This window comes from Schistocerca cancellata, chromosome 2, assembly GCF_023864275.1.
Source record: "Schistocerca cancellata isolate TAMUIC-IGC-003103 chromosome 2, iqSchCanc2.1, whole genome shotgun sequence".
Taxonomy (NCBI): Eukaryota; Metazoa; Arthropoda; class Insecta; order Orthoptera; family Acrididae; genus Schistocerca; species Schistocerca cancellata.
Window position 1 is genome coordinate 592,397,066 of NC_064627.1, and position 20,209 is coordinate 592,417,274.

The window sequence follows — 20,209 nt, forward strand, 5'->3', positions numbered from 1 at the left end:
TATTAAGATCAAACTCACACACATTCACACTGATACAATGAAAGATTCCCTGCTCCACATGTAAGCTCATTGGGTCAGAGTGTGACTGGCTTTATCAGTCAGTTTCAGAGAACAAAGCCCACTTCTGAAATCCTGTACAACACCGTAATTATGTTAGTAAACTTACCAAACATGAGCATATCTACTCCACGACGAAACTGAGTCTTCAATTAAAACACGGGAGATCTTAAAGTCGAATTGGAGCTGCATGGTTTACAAAGAAACATTTGTGGTACAGCAGAGTATGAGGTACTAAGTGTGTGGGGATGAAATACAAATTGGACAATAAATTAAATAAAATTTAATATAACCTTTCTACAAAGCACACGACACATTCACACTTGATACACTGTATACCACATCGCGGCACCGTTCGTCCACGATGAGTTGCAGTTACACAAAAATCTCATGGAATAAACTGAATACTAAGAAATTAATATCGTTCCCTGACTGAAACAATTTGTTCCACACACCAGAGTGACTACCAGAAACTCAAACAAAGCTAACTCTTACACACTTGAACTTAGCAATTAGAGATACTAGTTAGAGCAACAGGTGGGACTGACAGATGACACCGAAAAAGTTCAAAGAAGAACAGCTCGTTTTGTATTATCGCGAAATAGTGGAGATAGTGCCACATATATGATACGTCAATTGGAGTGGCAATCATCTAAGTAAGGTGGTTTTCGTTGCGACGGGATCTTCTCATGAAATTTCAATTACCATCTATAGCTAAAATAATTGTGGTTCGATATCTTAACATTATTAAATCGCGTTGCCAATTGACTCTGTTATTGACTGTATGAGGGTATATTAAATATACTGAATGGTTGATAAACTAGTGTTGTCAATAAATATTGAACGTGTGCATGCCCCCTGTAGGCACACACATTGCTTTGGAGCAGTCACATTAGTTTTCGATTCGATGGTTTTGAAGATGAGGAATCGATAAAAATCTGGATAACTACAGAAATGTTATATCTTTATCCCGAGTGCCTTAAACATGGTGGGGGTACTCATATGTTTGTAGTGTTTGTGTACAAACTTAACCGAAGTAGTGCTTTATTTGTACGTCTTAATTCTAGTTTACATTCCAAAAAACTTCATACCGAATATCTGTATTTTCTATTTTTTTAAGCATTTTGTGACGATGGTTAGGCTAGCATCAGAATTTGACGATTGTCAGTGGATATTGCTTTCTGGAGAGGTGCATGTCACTTCTCAGTTTTCCGTGTGCTGGTTGTTAATAGACCCGTAAAATGCCCGAGAATATGCCGAAGCAGACCAAGCGTAAAATAACAGTTGAAGCCGGCCCTAGTAAGAATAAGGATTCCCTTCGGAGACCCAGTGTATTCGAACGTTTGGGAACCAAAGCGACATTATCCACATCAAGTGGTCAGCCAAACAAAGACAATTTCTGTCATCACTGGGTCCAGACTGGTACCTGCACGTATGGAAAAAACTGCAAGTAAGCTTACATTTGTAATTCTACATTATTTCTATAAAGTACAACGTTAGTAAACAAGTGTTTGAATGTTGTACCTTCGTTTGACTGGGCGTTAGAGCAATCGTAATTACATTTGTTTAGTGTACGGCATTATGATCACTTTGTGTTATTGTTGTAAATCGTGCTGCGTTTTATTAATATTGTTTTCACTATATTGCGTATTAATTTCGGTATAATACGTTGCAGAAGACCAAAGAGCCTGTTATTGGCACACTGCTGGTTCTGGCAGTATAATATATAATACAGATTTTGAAAATAATTATAATTGATGCAGCTGTCCATGCTATTCTATCCTGTGCAAGCTGCCTCATCTCACATACTTACTGCAACCTACATCCTTCTGAATCTGCTTAGTGTATTCACCTCTTGGTCACCCTCTACGATTTTTACCCTCCATGCTGCCCTCCAATGGTAAATTTGTGGTCCCTTGATGCCTCAGAACATGACCTACTAACTGGTCCCTTCTTTTTGTCAAGTTGTGCCACAAACTCCTCTTCTCCCCAATTCTATTCAATACCTCCTCATTAGTTATGTGATCTACCCATCTAATCTTCAGCATTCTTCTGTGGCACCACATTTTGAAAGCTTCTATTCTCTTCTTGTCCAAACTATTTATCATCCATGTTTCACTTCCATACATGGCTACACTCCATACAAATACTTTCAGAAACAACTTCCTGACAGTTAAATCTATACTCAATGTTAACAAATTTCTCTTCTTCAGAAACGCTTTCCTTGCCATTGCCAGTCTACATTATATATCATCTCTACTTCGACCATCATCAGTTATTTTACTCCCCAAATAGCACAACTCCTTAACTACTTTAAGTGTCTCATTTCCTAATCTAATTCTCTCAGCATCACCTGACTTAATTCGACTACATTCCATTATCCTCGTTTTGCTTTTGTTGATGTTCATCTTATATCCTCCTTTCAAGACTCTGTCCATTCCGTTCAACTGCTCTTCCAAGTCCTTTGCTGTCATCGAGGATAGGCTACAACCCTGTCTCACTCCCTTCCCAACCACTGCTTCCTTTTTATGCCCCTTGACTACTATAACTGCCTGGTTTCTGTACAAATTGTAAATAGCTTTTCGCTCCCTGTATTTTACCCCTGCCACCTTCAGAATTTGAAAGAGAGTATTCCAGTTAACATTGTCAAACGCTTTCTCTAAGTCTACAAATGCTAGAAACATAGGTTTGCCTTTCCTTAATCTTTCTTTTAAGACAAATCGTAAGGTCAGTATTGCCTCACGTGTTCCAACATTTCTACGGAATCCAAATTGATCTTCCCTGTTTTTCCATTCGTCGGTAAAGAATTCGCGTTAGTATTTTGCAGCTGTGACTTATTAAACTGATAGTTTGGTAATTTTCACATCTGTCAACACCTGCTTTCTTTGGGATTGGAATTATTATATCTTGTTGGTGGCAAAAAATATGAGAATTTGAGCAGCAAGTGCTAACAGACTTCTCTGATGTAAATTGCCACACATAGTAATTACCAGTGGTCTATCCATCTGTAAGATTGTGGGGAGTATCAATCATGCCAACCATCCTAGTTCTTTTCAAGAGTAAAGGGAACATGGAAGAAATACGGATTTCGTAGTGTTTGTTGTTTTCATTTCACACACATATCATAATACTGCTAACTAACGCAGCTCAATTCACCCCCCCCCCCCCCCCCCCCAAAAAAAAAAAAAAAAGTGACTCGAATCGGACAATAAGGGGGAAGGCAACAAGGTACCACAACTGTTGGCACTGTTACTAGAAAGTCTGTTTTATTCCCACAGTGCACCCCAAGGTCTGCATGGACTCTTATTTTGACTGGTATTCAGAAAATTTACCTGGCCGCAAAAATGTGTGCATGTATGAAGTGCTTCCCCAAACTCTCAGGAAACTGTTTTCTTTTTCTCTTTGTTGAGTGTTAGACGAGGGTCTGTACTGCTATAGCTCAAAACTGATGACCTAAACTGTGTAATGCTTCAAACCTAATGAGGTGTTTTAAGTCATTTTTATGGACACATGCATTATAAATAGCTTCACATATCTTTTCTTATTATTGAAATATGAGTTTGCAGTTGATAAATGTTCCTTCAGTAAATAATATCAGTTCCATTATTCTGGAAGAACAGATCTTTTACAATGTAAGTAGGCTAAATGAATTTTTACTGAATTAGGGTAGCAGGTATTGTGGTATTACTTTGAGCTATGACATGCTGTTAGCTGCATACAGTAAAAGCATTAGCTGTCACTATAGCCTTCAAATCTTGACTGAGACATCCTGGCAAGCAACCCAAATTTACACTGTCCTCGCTTCCTGGTCGAACTGCTATTTCCGTGATAAGCTCCAACATGTACCTAATACTGGACATCCGAATGATGAGCTATCTCCACCTTTCTCTTGTTGTAAAAATCTAGACCTTGCAGGAAGATTGGCCCCAGTCCCAACAGATGAGATAGCTCTTAGTGGCATAGTTGTAATTTCAGCTAGGGTTAAAACCTTGTACTAGTAGTTAAAGCGGCAGCATATGGCCAGTACCCAGACACAATTTTACCTCAGGTTCAAAAGAAATAGCAGACTTGCTGAGTTCTACTTTATACCAGTTATGCTGTAATAAAAATAACACTTATTACTCAAAATAAACTGAGGATTTGTACAAAGTCCTGGTGACCCCTGGGCTGAGAATTGGCATTGGCTGAGATGCAAGAGGTGTGGGATGGGGAGAGAAATTAGAGGAGTAGTTTGATAAACATCATATATTCGTGAGTGCCAACTGTGAGGTCTGTTTTACAAATATCACACATCACCAGTCACTTTTAATATGTGTTAGCTGCATTGTTTTGATGACATTTATAGCATAATCAAAGCACCTCAATTTGCATATCATATAATTAAAAGTAATTTCATTTATGACTTTGAGTAACGTTACAAAGCGAAAGATTTTGTGTCAGGTGCCTAAGTAAACAGAGAACAGCAAAAAATTTAATATTTACTGATAACATCATGTTTACACCAACTTGTAAATGTGGCAGAAATTACTTCTAGCCTCATTTATTTTCCTTTGATATTCCATATTTGCAGTATACAGAATAGAAATATGTATGTGAGTATGAACATGTTGGTTTTTTCCTATTGCCATATATGGTTTATGAATCATCTAAGTATTTTGAAGCTGTAAAGCACTTTTGGGAATTTCTGTTAGTTGAAGCACTATTTAATTCAGCATCTCAAACAAGACTGTTATCAGATTATACTGTCTAAACCTATTGAGAGAAATTAATTTTTCTGTATGTAATTTTTTTGGGAAATACGGAAGCGTCCAATCCCGCCCGTCTGCTTTGACCCATGACGTCACAAATATGGCGGAAACGACCATAAACGACGATTCCAATATGGCGCATATAAAGTCGTTACATACACACTATGAGGACGAAAATAAACTCCTGGAAATGGAAAAAAGAACACATTGACACCGGTGTGTCAGACCCACCATACTTGCTCCGGACACTGCGAGAGGGCTGTACAAGCAATGATCACACGCACGGCACAGCGGACACACCAGGAACCGCGGTGTTGGCCGTCGAATGGCGCTAGGTGCGCAGCATTTGTGCACCGCCGCCGTCAGTGTCAGCCAGTTTGCCGTGGCATACGGAGCTCCATCGCAGTCTTTAACACTGGTAGCATGCCGCGACAGCATGGACGTGAACCGTATGTGCAGTTGACGGACTTTGAGCGAGGGCGTATAGTGGGCATGCGGGAGGCCGGGTGGGCGTACCGCCGAATTGCTCAACACGTGGGGCGTGAGGTCTCCACAGTACATCGATGTTGTCGCCAGTGGTCGGCGAAAGGTGCACGTGCCCGTCGACCTGGGACCGGACCGCAGCGACGCACGGATACACGCCAAGACCGTAGGATCCTACGCAGTGCCGTAGGGGACCGCACCGCCACTTCCCAGCAAATTAGGGACACTGTTGCTCCTGGGGTATCGGCGAGGACCATTCGCAACTGTCTCCATGAAGCTGGGCTACGGTCCCGCACACCGTTAGGCCGTCTTCCGCTCACGCCCCAACATCGTGCAGCCCGCCTCCAGTGGTGTCGCGACAGGTGTGAATGGAGGGACGAATGGAGACGTGTCGTCTTCAGCGATGAGAGTCGCTTCTGCCTTGTTGCCAATGATGGTCGTATGCGTGTTTGGCGCCGTGCAGGTGAGCGCCACAATCAGGACTGCATACGACCGAGGCACACAGGGCCAACACCCGGCATCATGGTGTGGGGAGGGACAATGCACGTCCGCATGTATCCCGTGCCACCCAACGTGCTCTAGAAGGTGTAAGTCAACTAACCTGGCCAGCAAGATCTCCGGATCTGTCCCCCATTGAGCATGTTTGGGACTGGATGAAGCGTTGTCTCACGCGGTCTGCACGTCCAGCACGAACGCTGGTCCAACTGAGGCGCCAGGTGGAAATGGTATGACAAGCCGTTCCACAGGACTACATCCAGCATCTCTACGATCGTCTCCATGGGAGAATAGCAGCCTGCATTGCTGCGAAAGGTGGATATACACTGTACTAGTGCCAACATTGTGCATGCTCTGTTGCCTGTGTCTATGTGCCTGTGGTTCTGTCAGTGTGATCATGTGATGTATCTGACCCCAGGAATGTGTCAATAAAGTTTCCCCTTCCTGGGACAATGAATTCACGGTGTTCTTATTTCAATTTCCAGGAGCGTACATCGAAAAACAAACACACAGACTTTCCACAAAAAGCCTAATGACACTAACGGGACAAACGTGGGAAATGGGGTGTTTTTGGGTGGGGAGGCAAACTAAATATAAACAAATTTAAGACACCCACCCCCATACAAAACCACACAAAAAGACGAAAAAAACCGACATCACAAAACTCCCCAAATACCACTAAACACAAATACCATCTGGAATCGGACTCTTCCCTTGACCTATATAGCTCAACAGCAGCTCCCAATCCCATAAATTAGGATCAAACACTTCCCATGGCCTATATATCTCAAAAACATCTCCTGATACCAATACCAACATACACAGCCAGACATTGGGATCGAACACTTCCCTTGACCTGCTCACTGTTAATTTTATCCGTCATGTCCATTCCTGAACAAAAGCAACAACCGATTAATTTTACTAAAATTACTACACGACGTACAGCGAACAACACTAAATTAACCTTCACACAAAATTGTTAACTCACTGAAACGAATTCCACTACAAACACAGCCGACACTCTAACAATTCTGGATAATGAGCAAAAGGAAACTGAGCCCATTGCACCACACAAATGAAAACCCTGAAAATACCACCAGACAGCACAACAAACCACAACACGACGACATCTACAAACACTCCACACTCACAAACCAAACTCCGCGCCGTCATGACGTCACACACGACAACACCCTTACGTCACAGGTCAAAGCCGACATGTGGGATCGGATGCTTCTGTCGACCCTTTTTTTGAGCTAGTAATTCTTCTCTGTCCATTCGCTGAGTAGTTATAAGCTTCATTTCTTTCCTCTTGCTTCGTGCTGTAACCAGTAGAGGAGGATTAAGTACATTTCAGTTTATTTTTTTGGCTAGCATCACATCATACAAGAAAACATTTTTTTTCATTAATAGTAGATGTACATATATTAAAACACTGGAAAAATCATAATAATAAGACATTTAAATTCTCTGTTGCAATCAGGTCCTCCTCCTAATTGCCGTGAAAGAATCGTTTTGAGGCCGTACCTTTGATTTGCTGAACAATTGCACCACAGATGTATCTGGGTGATGTTGTTAATCCCCATTTGTACACTGAATCCGCACATCTTCCACTATTTGTCCTCCAAATCTTCCAGTATTTGCCCTTGTAGTGTTGAGCACAGAGCTGGTCTTGTGGCACTTGTCAAAACCTAGTGGCCTGCATGGCATGTCATTGTCAGCTGTTCTGGGATAGCATTGTTCTGTCATATTTCTGTTCCTTATTGATAACAGTGAGGTTTTTGGGGAAATTTTAAGTGTATATTGAAAGGATAGGCAAATGAGAAATGGAAGTGATGTGTTTGTTGCAGTGGACAAGAAACTCAAATCCACCGAGGTAGAAATTGAAGCTGCATGTGAGATAGTTTGGGCAATACTTTGTATCAGGGGTGGGCATAAAATGATAATTGGATGCTTCTGTCACCTATCAGACTCGTCTCCTGATGTAACCGAAAACTTCAGAGAAAACCTCAGTTTGGTTGTACGTAAGTTCTCCAATCATGTGTAATCATTGGTGAAGACTTTAATAATCCAGAAATTACTTGGGAAAATTATAGTTTTGTTGCTGCTGATCATGATAAGACATTCTGTGAAACTTTACTAAATGCCTTCTCTTAAAACTACCTAGAACACATAGTTAGGAACCCCACTCACGATGGAAGTATATTGGATCCAATGGCAATAAATAGACCCTCTCCTTTCTGAGGATGCTCACATCAAAAGTAGTATCAGTGGCCTTTAAGTGGTTGTGGCAACAATGATTACCAAAGTACAATGTACAATGAAAACAAGCAGAAAGATATATATTTTCAGTAAACCAGAGTGAAAAATAAATATGTCATATCTCAACGAGGAACTTGAAACTTTCAGCACAGGATAGGAGCACATAGAGGAACTCTGGCTGAAGTTTGAAAGAGTAATTGACCATTCACTGCATAAATATGTACCCACCAGAACAGTTTATAATGGGAAGAAACATCCAGGATACACAGTCACTGTAAAGAAACAGAGATTACTGCATAATAAGTGTAAAAGCAAAGGACCATAGATAGAGAGGTGCTGAATGAAGTGTATTTGGCTGTCAAGACAGCAATGTGTAAAAATTCTTTACTCTGTTTTCAAATTTTCCTTTACAAAGGAAAACCTTGAAGAATTCCCCCAATTTAAACTTTGTACCTATGAAAAGTCAGTGATGTTGAGAAACAGCTTGAATCACTAGAACTGAACAAAGCTCCAGGGCCCAGTGGAATCTCTGTCAGATTCTATACTGAATCGCGTCTGAGTCAGTCCCTCTTCAAAATATAATCTGTTGCAGATTCCTCGAATAAAAGCCCATGCCATGGAAAAAAAAGAACATGTCACACCTGTCTACAAGAAGGGTAGTAGAAGTGATCCACAAAACTACCACCCAATATGTTTGACATTGATTTGTCATTGAATCTTAGAACATATTCTGACATCAAACATACTGAGGTATTTTGAACATTTCCTCCAAGCCAACTAGCATGGATTCCAAAAACATCAAGTGAAACCCAACTTGCACTTGTCTCACATGGCATACTGAAAGCTTTGGGTCAAGGCAATCACGTAGATACACTATTTCCTGATTTCCCAAAAGCATTTGACTCAGTACCACACCCAGGGTTATTGTCAAAAATACAGTCATATGGGGTCTCAAGTGAAATTTGTTACTAGATTGAGGACTTTTTAGTAGGGATGACGCAGTATGTTATCTTGGATGGAAAGTTATTGTGAGAAGTAGAAGTAACTTCAGGTGTGCCTCAGGGAAGTATGTTGGTACGCTTTCTGTGGGATTATGGAAGTATCTGATTCCACCTGTCAGCTTTGACCCATGATGTCATCAATATGGTGCCAGTGGCTATCCTTAGCGTCTCCAAAATGGCGCCTGTGATGCCACTACATACATATGGGTCATTCCATGTCAGTTCAGCTCATAGTCTCAGATTTGACTGAAATTCAGTACACTAATTCTACCATGTGTGGAACACTCATGTACAAAATTTTAAGTTCCCCTGCCAATTAGTTCCAGAATTATGACTTGTGAAAGAATGTGGCGTGATCCGGAAATTGCAACACACATCTTGCTATCTATCTTCAGACCCAACTTCAGGTCTTAATAACTTTGGAACTATTCCACACAGTCCAGTGAAATTTTTACAACCCAGTAGCATCCATTTAGAGAACACACTGCATGAATCAAAACACCAACAACATATTTCAGAGGGAAAATAAAAAATGTAATACATTAAAAGGTACATATTGTAGGTGCCCTCTGTGCCGAATATAATTCACTCAAAAAGGGTATAAATTTTTTTGTGATAAGCTTAATGTGGCCTAAACACACACAGAACTCATCATGCCCATATCGGTCACAAAAACTGAGTTACATGCACACAAAAATTTGAAAAATTACCTGTAAAACATGGATTTTCGAAGTGTGGTAGCACAAAAGGGACAAGTGGTATCCAAGCCAAATTTCACACACTGCATAAGTAGACCATAATGATATATATCTCAAAATTTCAGCATGTTATTGCAAGACATTTATGTACAATGGGAGTTGACTGATGTATTTGGTGATGTGGCCATTGTTCCACAACACAATTTTGTAAAAACATATCGTAAACTGTTCTGCCTCTTCTTATCCTCTCCCACAACTGTTTAATCACAAAGCAACAACATATAGACAGATTAACACAACCTACCATTAATGTTTACTGCACCTTAACTGCTAAAAACCAGTCGATTGTGCTTCGAACAGAAGTTCTCCCACACTTTAGCTACTGTACTCTGTACATTGAGTGGCAAATTGTACTGTCTTCCTGACACTGTGGTAGGAACTGGAACTGTCATAAGAATATGTTCCAAAGGAATCCAACACCTGTCTGCCAAACGTGGCCACGAAATGATCTTGCTGGTGCCATGAAGTTCACAAATACATCACCTTCTGCTTCACAGCACTCTGCAACACATCCTAAGTACCATTTGTCATAATAAACAGCAATAACATAGCAACCTGGTTGTATGTTGCTGCTTTTGCTTCTGAATCCTGAGTCAGACACACTGTGAAGACACGTTTTGTGCATGAATCTATAGTTATAACCGGACAGTCTGCTCATCTGCACATTGTCAGAGTCTGCTGGAGAGAAGTGATGATGGCTCATTGTGCCTGCAACAGTTTTAACATGTTCTAGTCTGCTTTTTAGCAACTCTTCGACTGATTTCACCTCATCTTTCGAAACAGAATGATTGTATGCCAGAGATATTTTTCCGTACCCAGGTAAATAACTGAAGAGATGTTAGAATGTGACCTTCTGTAGGGTGCTGCAGACTAGCTCATGATGCCATGTGCTTAATGGTAGCACCAATACCATCACATACATTTTTACCATGACTTGTTGCGAAAAAATTCAATTCTGCATGACTAGCTGCCCCATCACTGAAGTATTTCGCAAAATGTATGTGAGGCAGCTTGTTTTTCACATATGCCATGACAGTGCGAATGTGGGCATGAACTGCAATGGCATCATGAATTAAACAGTCAGTAAAAACGCACAGGTTCATGACAGACTCATCACCTGGTTCACATCTATAGTAAATCACAAATGGCTGGAGAGTTGCTTGACTGTTGTCCCAATGATATCCTTTGATGGCATCTTGAACTATAAATGCATAATTTTCAGGAAAGTCTAGTATTACTATAATTTCATCTTGTTTCAAGTTATCCTTACAAAACTGGAGATAAGCCGATTGTGCTGTTGCTGTGAAGCTGAGTGCGGTCAGTTTGTCCGTTTTTTGACAACACATTTCAACAAAATCTTCCACTGTACTTTGCTTTGTTTCAAGACTTGTGCGATCCATGTGTGTCCATTGTTTATAAGAAACAAGTTCATCGTCATCCATAAGGAGTTCACCATACAGTTTGTTATTCATGTGTTCTGCAAAATTTGCCTTACCAGGACACTTTTCACACGTATGTATCATGCACTGGTAGGAACTGATCATGTCACACACTAGCAGCTTCATTGCACCTTTATAATCCAGACCCAAATCCTTTATAACAGCAACCATCAGATTAGCATTTTGATGGGTCTCACATACACAAACATTGTGTGTGTCCCTTGCACTTACAGGCACAACCCATTTTGGCCGAAGATTGAAAAAAGATGATAAACCTACTTTGGTATTGAGATACTTTTCCTTGAATTCTATATATAGTTCTGATATGTTGCATAGCAACAGTCATTTTTGCATCTGTACACGTACATTTCTCTTTTTCACCGTTACATAGTCTTTTTTTTTTTTTCAGGCATTATTCAGCTGTTGTCATTATTTTCATAAATCTCCGACACTAGCACCTTTATTTCTGAACTCAATTGCTTACCCTGAGCCTGCTGAAGTTGTGGAAGCACTCCTTGGGTTGTTTTTATTTTCTTAGCTTGCTTTACCATATATGTAGAAACATTGAATTCCTTTGCAGTGTAGTCAGTAGACCAGCTGGAAGGTGCAAGGGTAAGAATAGCTACTTTTTTCTGGCGTGTGGATATTGCACATTTTTCTTTCAAATCATGCAAAATTTTGTTCAAACCAGAGCATTTCTGGCATGATTTCTGTTCCTTTGGAGCAGATAGTCCTTCGTCTTCCACCATTAGTGTGTCAGCAGTTTTGTGTTTTAATTCTATTTGAGCTTCTTGTAGTTTTCTTCTACCATAGCTGGGCCTGTCTCTTTTCCCAACATCGTGTGTCTTCATGGGAGACAAACCAAGAGCAGTCACTGAAGTATTTAATTCACATCCGCTGTGGTTGTAGGTGGCCGATACTCTTTGTTACTGTCATGTAAATTATCAGAATATTCTTCATTTTTTAGTAGTGTAACACACCTGGAATATAACTTTTGTTTTGTTTTCATGTTAAGTCCCATGCACTGATTCACTTTCAATACTGATTTTATCCCTTAACTACTATCGACCGTCTCTCAGACCGCTACTAATTTTTGTGTCGAGATATTTCTCACACCCCTGCAAAGCAAAATGGACTCTTCCGTGTACTTTTCTATTGGCTGCCAAGCTACACGTGCCAGAATTCTTGCATTGTTGCTGCTCTTTGTTTCGTAATTATTAGCCTTGAGAGGTCTCACAGACGTACCATAGTGTTTGCGTGCCGCGTTTTTATTGCATGCTATTGTTTGTTCATGGCGGGGAAAGCTGGGCCTTCTGTGCAACGGTGTTATGTGAGACCTTGCAAGATGAGACTCAGACACCGAAAGCAGAATTGGAAAATCGAAAAACGTGTACCTTTTGCTCTCCTCGTCTGAAGAGGAAAACAAGGTATCCATGTCAACAGTGTGGTGGTCCGATTTGTTTGGGGAGTTCTAGGAAGGTCTGCGTGAAGTGTTTGCAGGTGGAAATTGACTAAAGTATGATTCAGTGGCACATGAGAACAAGTATTTAGTTTTTTTACTTGTAATTTTAGAAGTAAAATGTGGCAAAGTTTCTCTATTCATAGACTTATGGACTGAAATATTTGCTCTGCATTGCAAAGTGAGTTATAAACTGAAAGTTGACTTCGCACGCAGTTTATCGTAAGGCATGTTGGACTTTTTCACCCAGTTATATTGCCAATTTGTAATATAATCCCTCTGATGAAAATCTGTGTGTGAGTAGAGAGCTAACTATTTGTTGTTATTTTCGTAACTTATAAAATAAAAATATACTCCAGATTTCACTTTGTTGTAATTGTCGGAGTGTTTAAAATATAGTAGTGTTGAAAGAAATTCAAATTTCTGCAAAGGCCACCTCTAAGAAGTGTAATGAATGACTGAAAGTCAAGAAACTATATATATTCTGCAAAATTCTGGTTTGATATATAAAATAGAAAAATGCGGTCTGTGAGACCCCTCCATAGTAATTGTGTTCTTGTGAATGACCATAGTAGTTAAGGGTTATATCAATTTCTCTGAGGCTACACTTCACTGTCTTCTTATGGATCCGAAATGCATCAAAACAAATTTCTTTGTAGGAAAGAATAATTATCCAGAAACACTTTCATATGATGATAACAACACTAAAGTTTCCTGGAACTGTACTTCTTGTGCCCACAAGGTGTATCACGGATCTCCATAGCAACAAATCTTGGTCCGATTCATCCAGATCATACAGTACAAAGCGAGTGCTACATTTTGTTCCATATGTTGTTTTATGACATTCAGATGCTTGTGCTCTACCAATACTGCAGCTTGTTTGAACAAAAGCACCACTAATACACTCTTCTGCCTCCATAATGACTTTCCACAACAGTACTGACCAGTCTGAACTAGAATCTTAAAAACATGAGTAACCTGTAATTGTTGCTTGTTTCCTTTCTTGTTCCTGCCTAACAATGACTCATTCTGTCCCTGAAAACTACCATTGTTTAACTTTCTGTTGCCTAAGGGTTCCCAACAATTGCTACAGCTTTACCTGAAACAAGCTGTCTGCATCATCACTATTACTTACTAAATCGTGTTAAAAGAAACTTTACCAAATACATCTGTGTCAACTTTTATTGTACACAAATGCCTTGCAATAACAAGTTGAAATTTTGCCACATATTATATTATGGTCTACTTATGCAGTTTTTGAAATTTGGCTTGGAAATCACTTGTCCCTTTTGTGCTAGCACACTTAGAAAATCCATGTTTTTTAGGTAATTTTTCAAATTTTTGTATTTTCGTGTGCATGTAACTCTGTTTGTGTGACTGATATGGGCAAGATGAGTTCTGTGTGTGTTTAGGCCACATTAAGCTTACCACAAAAAAATTTATACCCTTTTTAAGGGAATTATATTTGGCACAGAGGGCACCTACAATGTGTACCTTTTAACGTATTACATTTTTTTAATCACATTTTGGAATTTTTTATTTTTCCTCAGAAATATGTTATTGGTGTTTTGATTCATAGAGTGTATTCTCTAAGTGGATGTTACTGGGTTGTAAAAATTTCACTGGACTGTGCAGAATAGTTCCAAAGTTATTAAGACCTGAAGTTGGGTCTGAAGATAGATTGCCAGATGTTCGTTGCAGTTTCCGGGTCACGCCTTGTTCTTTCACAAGCCATAATTCTGGAACTAATTGGCAGGGGAACTTAAAATTTTGTACATGAGTGTGCCGTACTTGGTAGCATTGGTGTGCTAAATTTCAGTCAAATCTGAGATTATCAGCTGGAACATTTTCTCAAATTAGTTGAATTGACATGGAATGGCAAAAAAAAAAAAAACACAAAAATACATATAAATAAGATAATAACATCTCCGTCCAAAAATACAATCAAACTAATGGGACAACTGCGGGAAATTGGCGCTTTTAGGAAGAGGACAAGCTAAATATAACAGTAAAACAAACCACACCATGATCCCAAAACACAAAATGATGAACAAAAAAAGTTACAAAATCTATAGGAACTGGACATTCTCCTTGACTTATATAGGTCAACTGCAGCTGACGATACCAAAACACTAACGCATACAACAAAAACTACAGAAATTGGAATCATTGATTTTCCTTGACCACAGGTGACGATATCAAAACACCAATACCAACATATAAAACTTCAAAAATTAATCAGTCATTTCCCTTGCCTTGACCTATATAGGTCAACCATAACTATCGATATGAAAAAACAACACCTACACAATAAATACACGAACTGTTATAACTCGAAAAAAATAGACCCCAAAAAGCAATTACTTACCACCAACAAATTTCGGCACTGCAAAGTAGGTCAGCCATCCCAACCCCCCCCCCCTTCCCCCCCCCCCCCCCACACACACACACACGCGCACCAGAGGGTGCCATCGTCAAACAAACAAGGCGACATCTACGGACAACCAACTCGTAAACTCCGCGCCGTAAGGACGTCACACACCACAACATCCTTACTTCATGTGTTGAAGCAGGCGGGTGGAATTGGACGTTTCCGTTTACTCATTCTGTTCATGTTGTATATTAATGACATTGTAGACAACATTAATAATAACCGCAGACATTTTTCAGATGATACAGTTATCCATAATGAAGTGCTATCTGAAAGAAGCTGCATAAATATTCAGTCAGATCTTGACAAGATTTGAAAGCAGTGCAAAGATTGGCAGCTTGCTTTAAAAGTTCAGGAATGTAAATTTGTGCACTTCACAAAATGAAGTATCCTATGACTATAATATTAATGGGTCACTGGTGTAACTGGTCAACTCATACAGATAGCTGGGTGTAACGCTTTGTAGGAATACGAAATGGAATGATCACATAGCCTCGGTCATGGATTGTGGTAGACTTCTGTTTATTGGTAGGATACTGGGAAAGTGCAATCATTCTACAAAGGAGATTACTTACAAATCACCTGTGTGGTCAGTTCTAGAATAAAGGGTGAACGTAAAGCCGGGAACACTTTCAATTATTTATTGCACAAGAACTAAAAATTGTACAGATGTCGTACATATTGCATTCTGAAGAGGAACTCTGAAAGTTTTTTATACAAACATTCAATATACTAACCGTGAGTGACCCAGCAGATGGCAATACGGTCATCAAATTTTTGCTATACCTGTTCCAGCATGGCATCATCAACTGTGGCAGTCCCTTTCCGTATTCTCTCCCGGAGCTCTGCTACATCACGTGGCAGAGGCGGTACATACACCAGATCTTTAATATGTCCCCACAGAAAAAAGTCACATGGAGTGAGATCTGGTGATGGGAAGGCCATTTCCTGAAATGGCTCGCTTTGCACCTGAACTCGCCATGTTTGTGACTAGCGCAAGTGTTCTTGGACTCTATGGACACCCTCTATTGCTTGAGTATGTGGGGCCCGTACTAAATAGAATTAACAGAGAATATAAGAACATATACAGAGAAGGGCAACAGAAATGGTCACAGGTTTGTTTGATCCATGGTACAGTGCCACAGACACTGAAGGAACTGAACTGGAAGATACATGTAAACTATTCCGAGAAAGTCTGTTATCAGAACTTCAAGAGCCGGCTTGAAATGATGACTCTAGGAATATACTGTAATCCCCTACATATAGCTCACATAGAGATAGTGAGGAAAAGATTAGAATAACTACTGCACACACAGAGGTATTAAATCATTCTTCCAGGGCTCCATACATAAATGGAACAGGAAGAAACCCTAATAACTGGTACAATTGGACATACCCTCTGCCGTGCCCCTAGTGTGGTTGTAAATGTAGATGTAAAACTGAATGTCCTGTCAAAAGTGACCTCTGCCTAATGTGAACGTTTGTTAGGGCTCAGCTGTTTCCCTTCAGAATGTATCTTCATATACACGAAAATTTCTTACTTTGAAGTTTAATTTTTTCCTTTTTCGGTAATCAGTCCTCGTTTTTTTGACAAAAAATATAGGAAATTGTTTATTTCTGTAACAAAACACCATAGTGTTAGTTTTCACTCAATTTAACACACAATATAGGCATATCTACAAATGTTTGTTTATTGAATGCAATCATTGAAGTTGTTTCAATAATGTCCGGCTTCATTGAGCACCTTCTGTCACATCTAAATTGTACACTGTGAAGTATCTTTCTGCATCCATGCTGTTGGAAGGTACCCAAATTGCAGATAAAACAACTCTTCCAAATTCATTGTCTTTTAATATTGTCACAGAGTAGAAGTGGCACTATATCAAGCTTCTCATCACATCTCAAACAGTTAACTAGGTTTTAACCAAATGATAACTATGCTTTTTCCTAGAAACTTTTTTTCTATAATAACAGCAGCAAATTCATTCAAATATAGCTTTCCACCACAAACTGCAGGGTTGAAGAGCTTGCCAATGTTTTTGTAAAAAGTATTAACTGGGTATGGTGCTGTGTGTTTACATAACTGTTGTAAACTTTTCATAGCAGCAGATTTGAGACAATTTTTTGCAGATGCTTCCTGCACCTATTTTGGAGTGTGTCAAAACGAATAACCATGCCTGTTGAAAAACAACCTTAACAACTCCTTGTCAATAGTAATTTGATACTCTTCAAGTTCCTCCCATAACAAATGTGCAAATGAGTAAGTCATGCCTTCTAGTGTTGTAATTAAACTGATAGTGCAAGCCTGTGTGTCACACACAAATTACTACAGCAAGATGACTAAATCTGATGGAGTTTCATTTATTAAATGATTAAGAATGAGCCCAATGGCAGCATTTTTGTTTTCCAACGATCTGAAAATTTCGATGATTACTGGTAAGTATGTGTCCAACACTCAACTGCATGGAACCAAGAATTCCATCTTGTGATTACTGGATCGGGAAAAAGTTTTTTTTGGCAGGTGAAGAAATTGCTCTTGAAGTTTTATTTCGGCCAGTGACTTTAACATCAGAACAGAAACTTCCTGTAACTGTATAAAATGGCCTGAGCACAAATACTTTTGATAGCAACATCTAAAAAGATACAGGAAGCCAGATACAGTTTCTGTTCTGATGTTGTTGTCATTGGCCGGAATAAAACTGCAAATATGCTCCTCTTATTTTTGTCACAAGTTTTGTCAACAATAATTACGATAGGAATATCCTTCGCAGTATCTTTGGTTTCTTTCATTTCGTCATTGCACTCTGACATTCTCGACTGTCTCTCTGAACTTGGTCACTGGAAATATATTTATTCAAAAATGACATAGCTTCAGCATTATCGAGTGTAGTCAATGGGATGCTTGCCTTTAAATACATTTTAACTATATTGTGTCGCATAGATTTATTCTCAATTTTCGTTCTTTTTCGGCATTGTCTAGCCTCTCACTAATAGCAGCCTGCCTTTTAGACGAAGTTTTTTTTACACCTTATGACTAGCACCTTTAATGTGTTTTTTTGAGTTGTACTTCTTCTCTCAGTGGAGTTTCATATTACAGAGCGATACATAAAAGGATTTTTGTCGTGAACATGAAAGCCTTCGTCTTTCGGATACGCGTTGCATTGCTCCGGCAAATTGAATTTCTGTCTCTCCATTTTTAACACGCCGCAACCGCTTCACAACATTCACAAATTTACGTAAGACTACACTGCAAAGGTTTAAATTAGTGTGTGCAATTCCAGTGATACCATATCTATCTGGCGAAAATAAAAGAAAAAACTATAACTTGGGTCCCGCTAGCAGGCAGAAAAAGAGTTCCCATTACCTTTAGAAAACAGGCGTCGTTTTCCCTCTGGAGTGGAAGGTAACCCCACAGTGGGGCCACCAACCTTATAATCCTTCCTTTTGGAACAAATCGCAATGAAAGTTGCACAGTTCAGCGCCAAGAGGGACGGCAACGCAGTGAACACCTGCTGACAGTAAAGCCTAGTTTACCCGACTACTTTGGGTGGCGCCAGTCGTTGGGTGGAATGAGTTGCACGCAAATGGTTTCATATTTGACTGTAGACACGGCGCCTCCAGTATACACTTCAGTTTCGTCGTTTTGAGTGTCTCTGAGTCGTGTCTGAAATGAAAGTTTTGGCAGCTGCACGTCGCACGAGTTGTGATGGACCTAGACCTAGTTGAGTGGAATCGTTCCATAAGAAATAAGTAAATAAATAAATAAATAAGGAACGTTTTTCACTTCGTGACTGGATGAAGAACAGATGTCAGCTCGGTTGCTCAGCATCCTTACTGAAATAATTTATAATGGAAGACCCAAGAAGTTGTTTCAGTTATCGTGGAATGTCACCAGAAGTGTTCGCGTTTCCTCTAAGCTGAGTTAGTTATGCGATAAGGAGTAAAGATACTGTAATGCACGAAGCACTGTTGACAGAATTACATATCATGTCGCGTGCATTATAATCGAGAACACTCAGCATGTTACGAGATGCGGTTTTAGTTGGTGATTACGCTTTTTCATTAACACCAATAATTATTGACTTTAACAGAAATAATTATTAACATTAACAGCAATAATTATTCGAAGCAGGGCGCATTAAGAAGAGAATGGTTCGCAAACTACTCTCTTGAAAATAGATCTGTACAGTGGCAATATTTCAAAATTCTAACATATGTGAATGGGGATCACTACTGCGACGTTTTAAATAAACGAATGTTGAATAAAAAATGCAGCTTCTTGATTTGTGTAGCCTTCCCTCCTGTCAACAATATTCCTCAACAAAGAGTCTGCCAACTCGAACGATGGGATTTTAGTCTTGTAGACGAGAGCATTGCAACATCTACAATTACCCACTTGTATTTTTCTTAATTCAGTTGTGTATGTGCCCCTAACCCAATAAATTTTTCTCTGCAGCTCAGATACTGTCAAACTAGCTATGTTCTGATCGCACATGAAGGTATCGGGAGCAGAAATATGTTGCTTATTTTTGTAATCGGCATCACTGAAATCCCAGAAACACGTATGCAAAGCATAGTTATCCAAAAAGCGAACATTATTCTCCGTTCCTCACTTCATATTTCAGTTTGCGTACACTCTACGAACACGCATAACCTTAAAACTCATGCAACTAGTGTCGCCAAAGTTGTAACACACCGAAAGTATTTAGTTTTACCAACGAGTTGCGCAAGCGTGCGACGTGCATTCGCAGTGGCCGCTAGCATAGTTGCCCGGATCCTAGCGTCGTTGTGTGAATTAGGCTTAAGCTACACACTCGGCAATGAACATCTGCAAATCACTACGGCACGAAGTATCCCGATTATTGCCGACTGCTACCGATCACAAGTGGGGAGTCCCCGTGTCAAGCTATAGTTCACGCGTAGTACGTCTGTTCTTTTCCCAACAAAACATTTCTGTGTTTAGTGTAAGGATGCTGTACTTATATCTGGACAGAGAATGAAGCGAATGGAGGTGAAGCAAAAAACTGATGAACACCAAATTCAAAAATTCTTCCGTACTTTACTTCGTTACGCAAC

At 39.7% G+C, this 20,209-nt stretch overlaps 1 protein-coding gene across 9 annotated transcripts in view; it reads left to right on the forward strand.

The window, feature by feature from the left end:
* Positions 1 to 1,041: 1,041 nt before the first annotated feature.
* The window catches only part of LOC126162229 (zinc finger CCCH domain-containing protein 13-like), a 260,877-nt gene continuing 241,709 nt past the window's right edge, over positions 1,042 to 20,209 (forward strand). For all 9 annotated transcript variants that reach the window (XM_049918590.1, XM_049918593.1, XM_049918591.1 and 6 more), the window contains exon 1: positions 1,042 to 1,507. In XM_049918590.1, the coding sequence (XP_049774547.1) occupies positions 1,299 to 1,507 (209 nt within the window). In that variant the 5' untranslated portion in view covers positions 1,042 to 1,298. The remainder of the gene's footprint in view (positions 1,508 to 20,209) is intronic.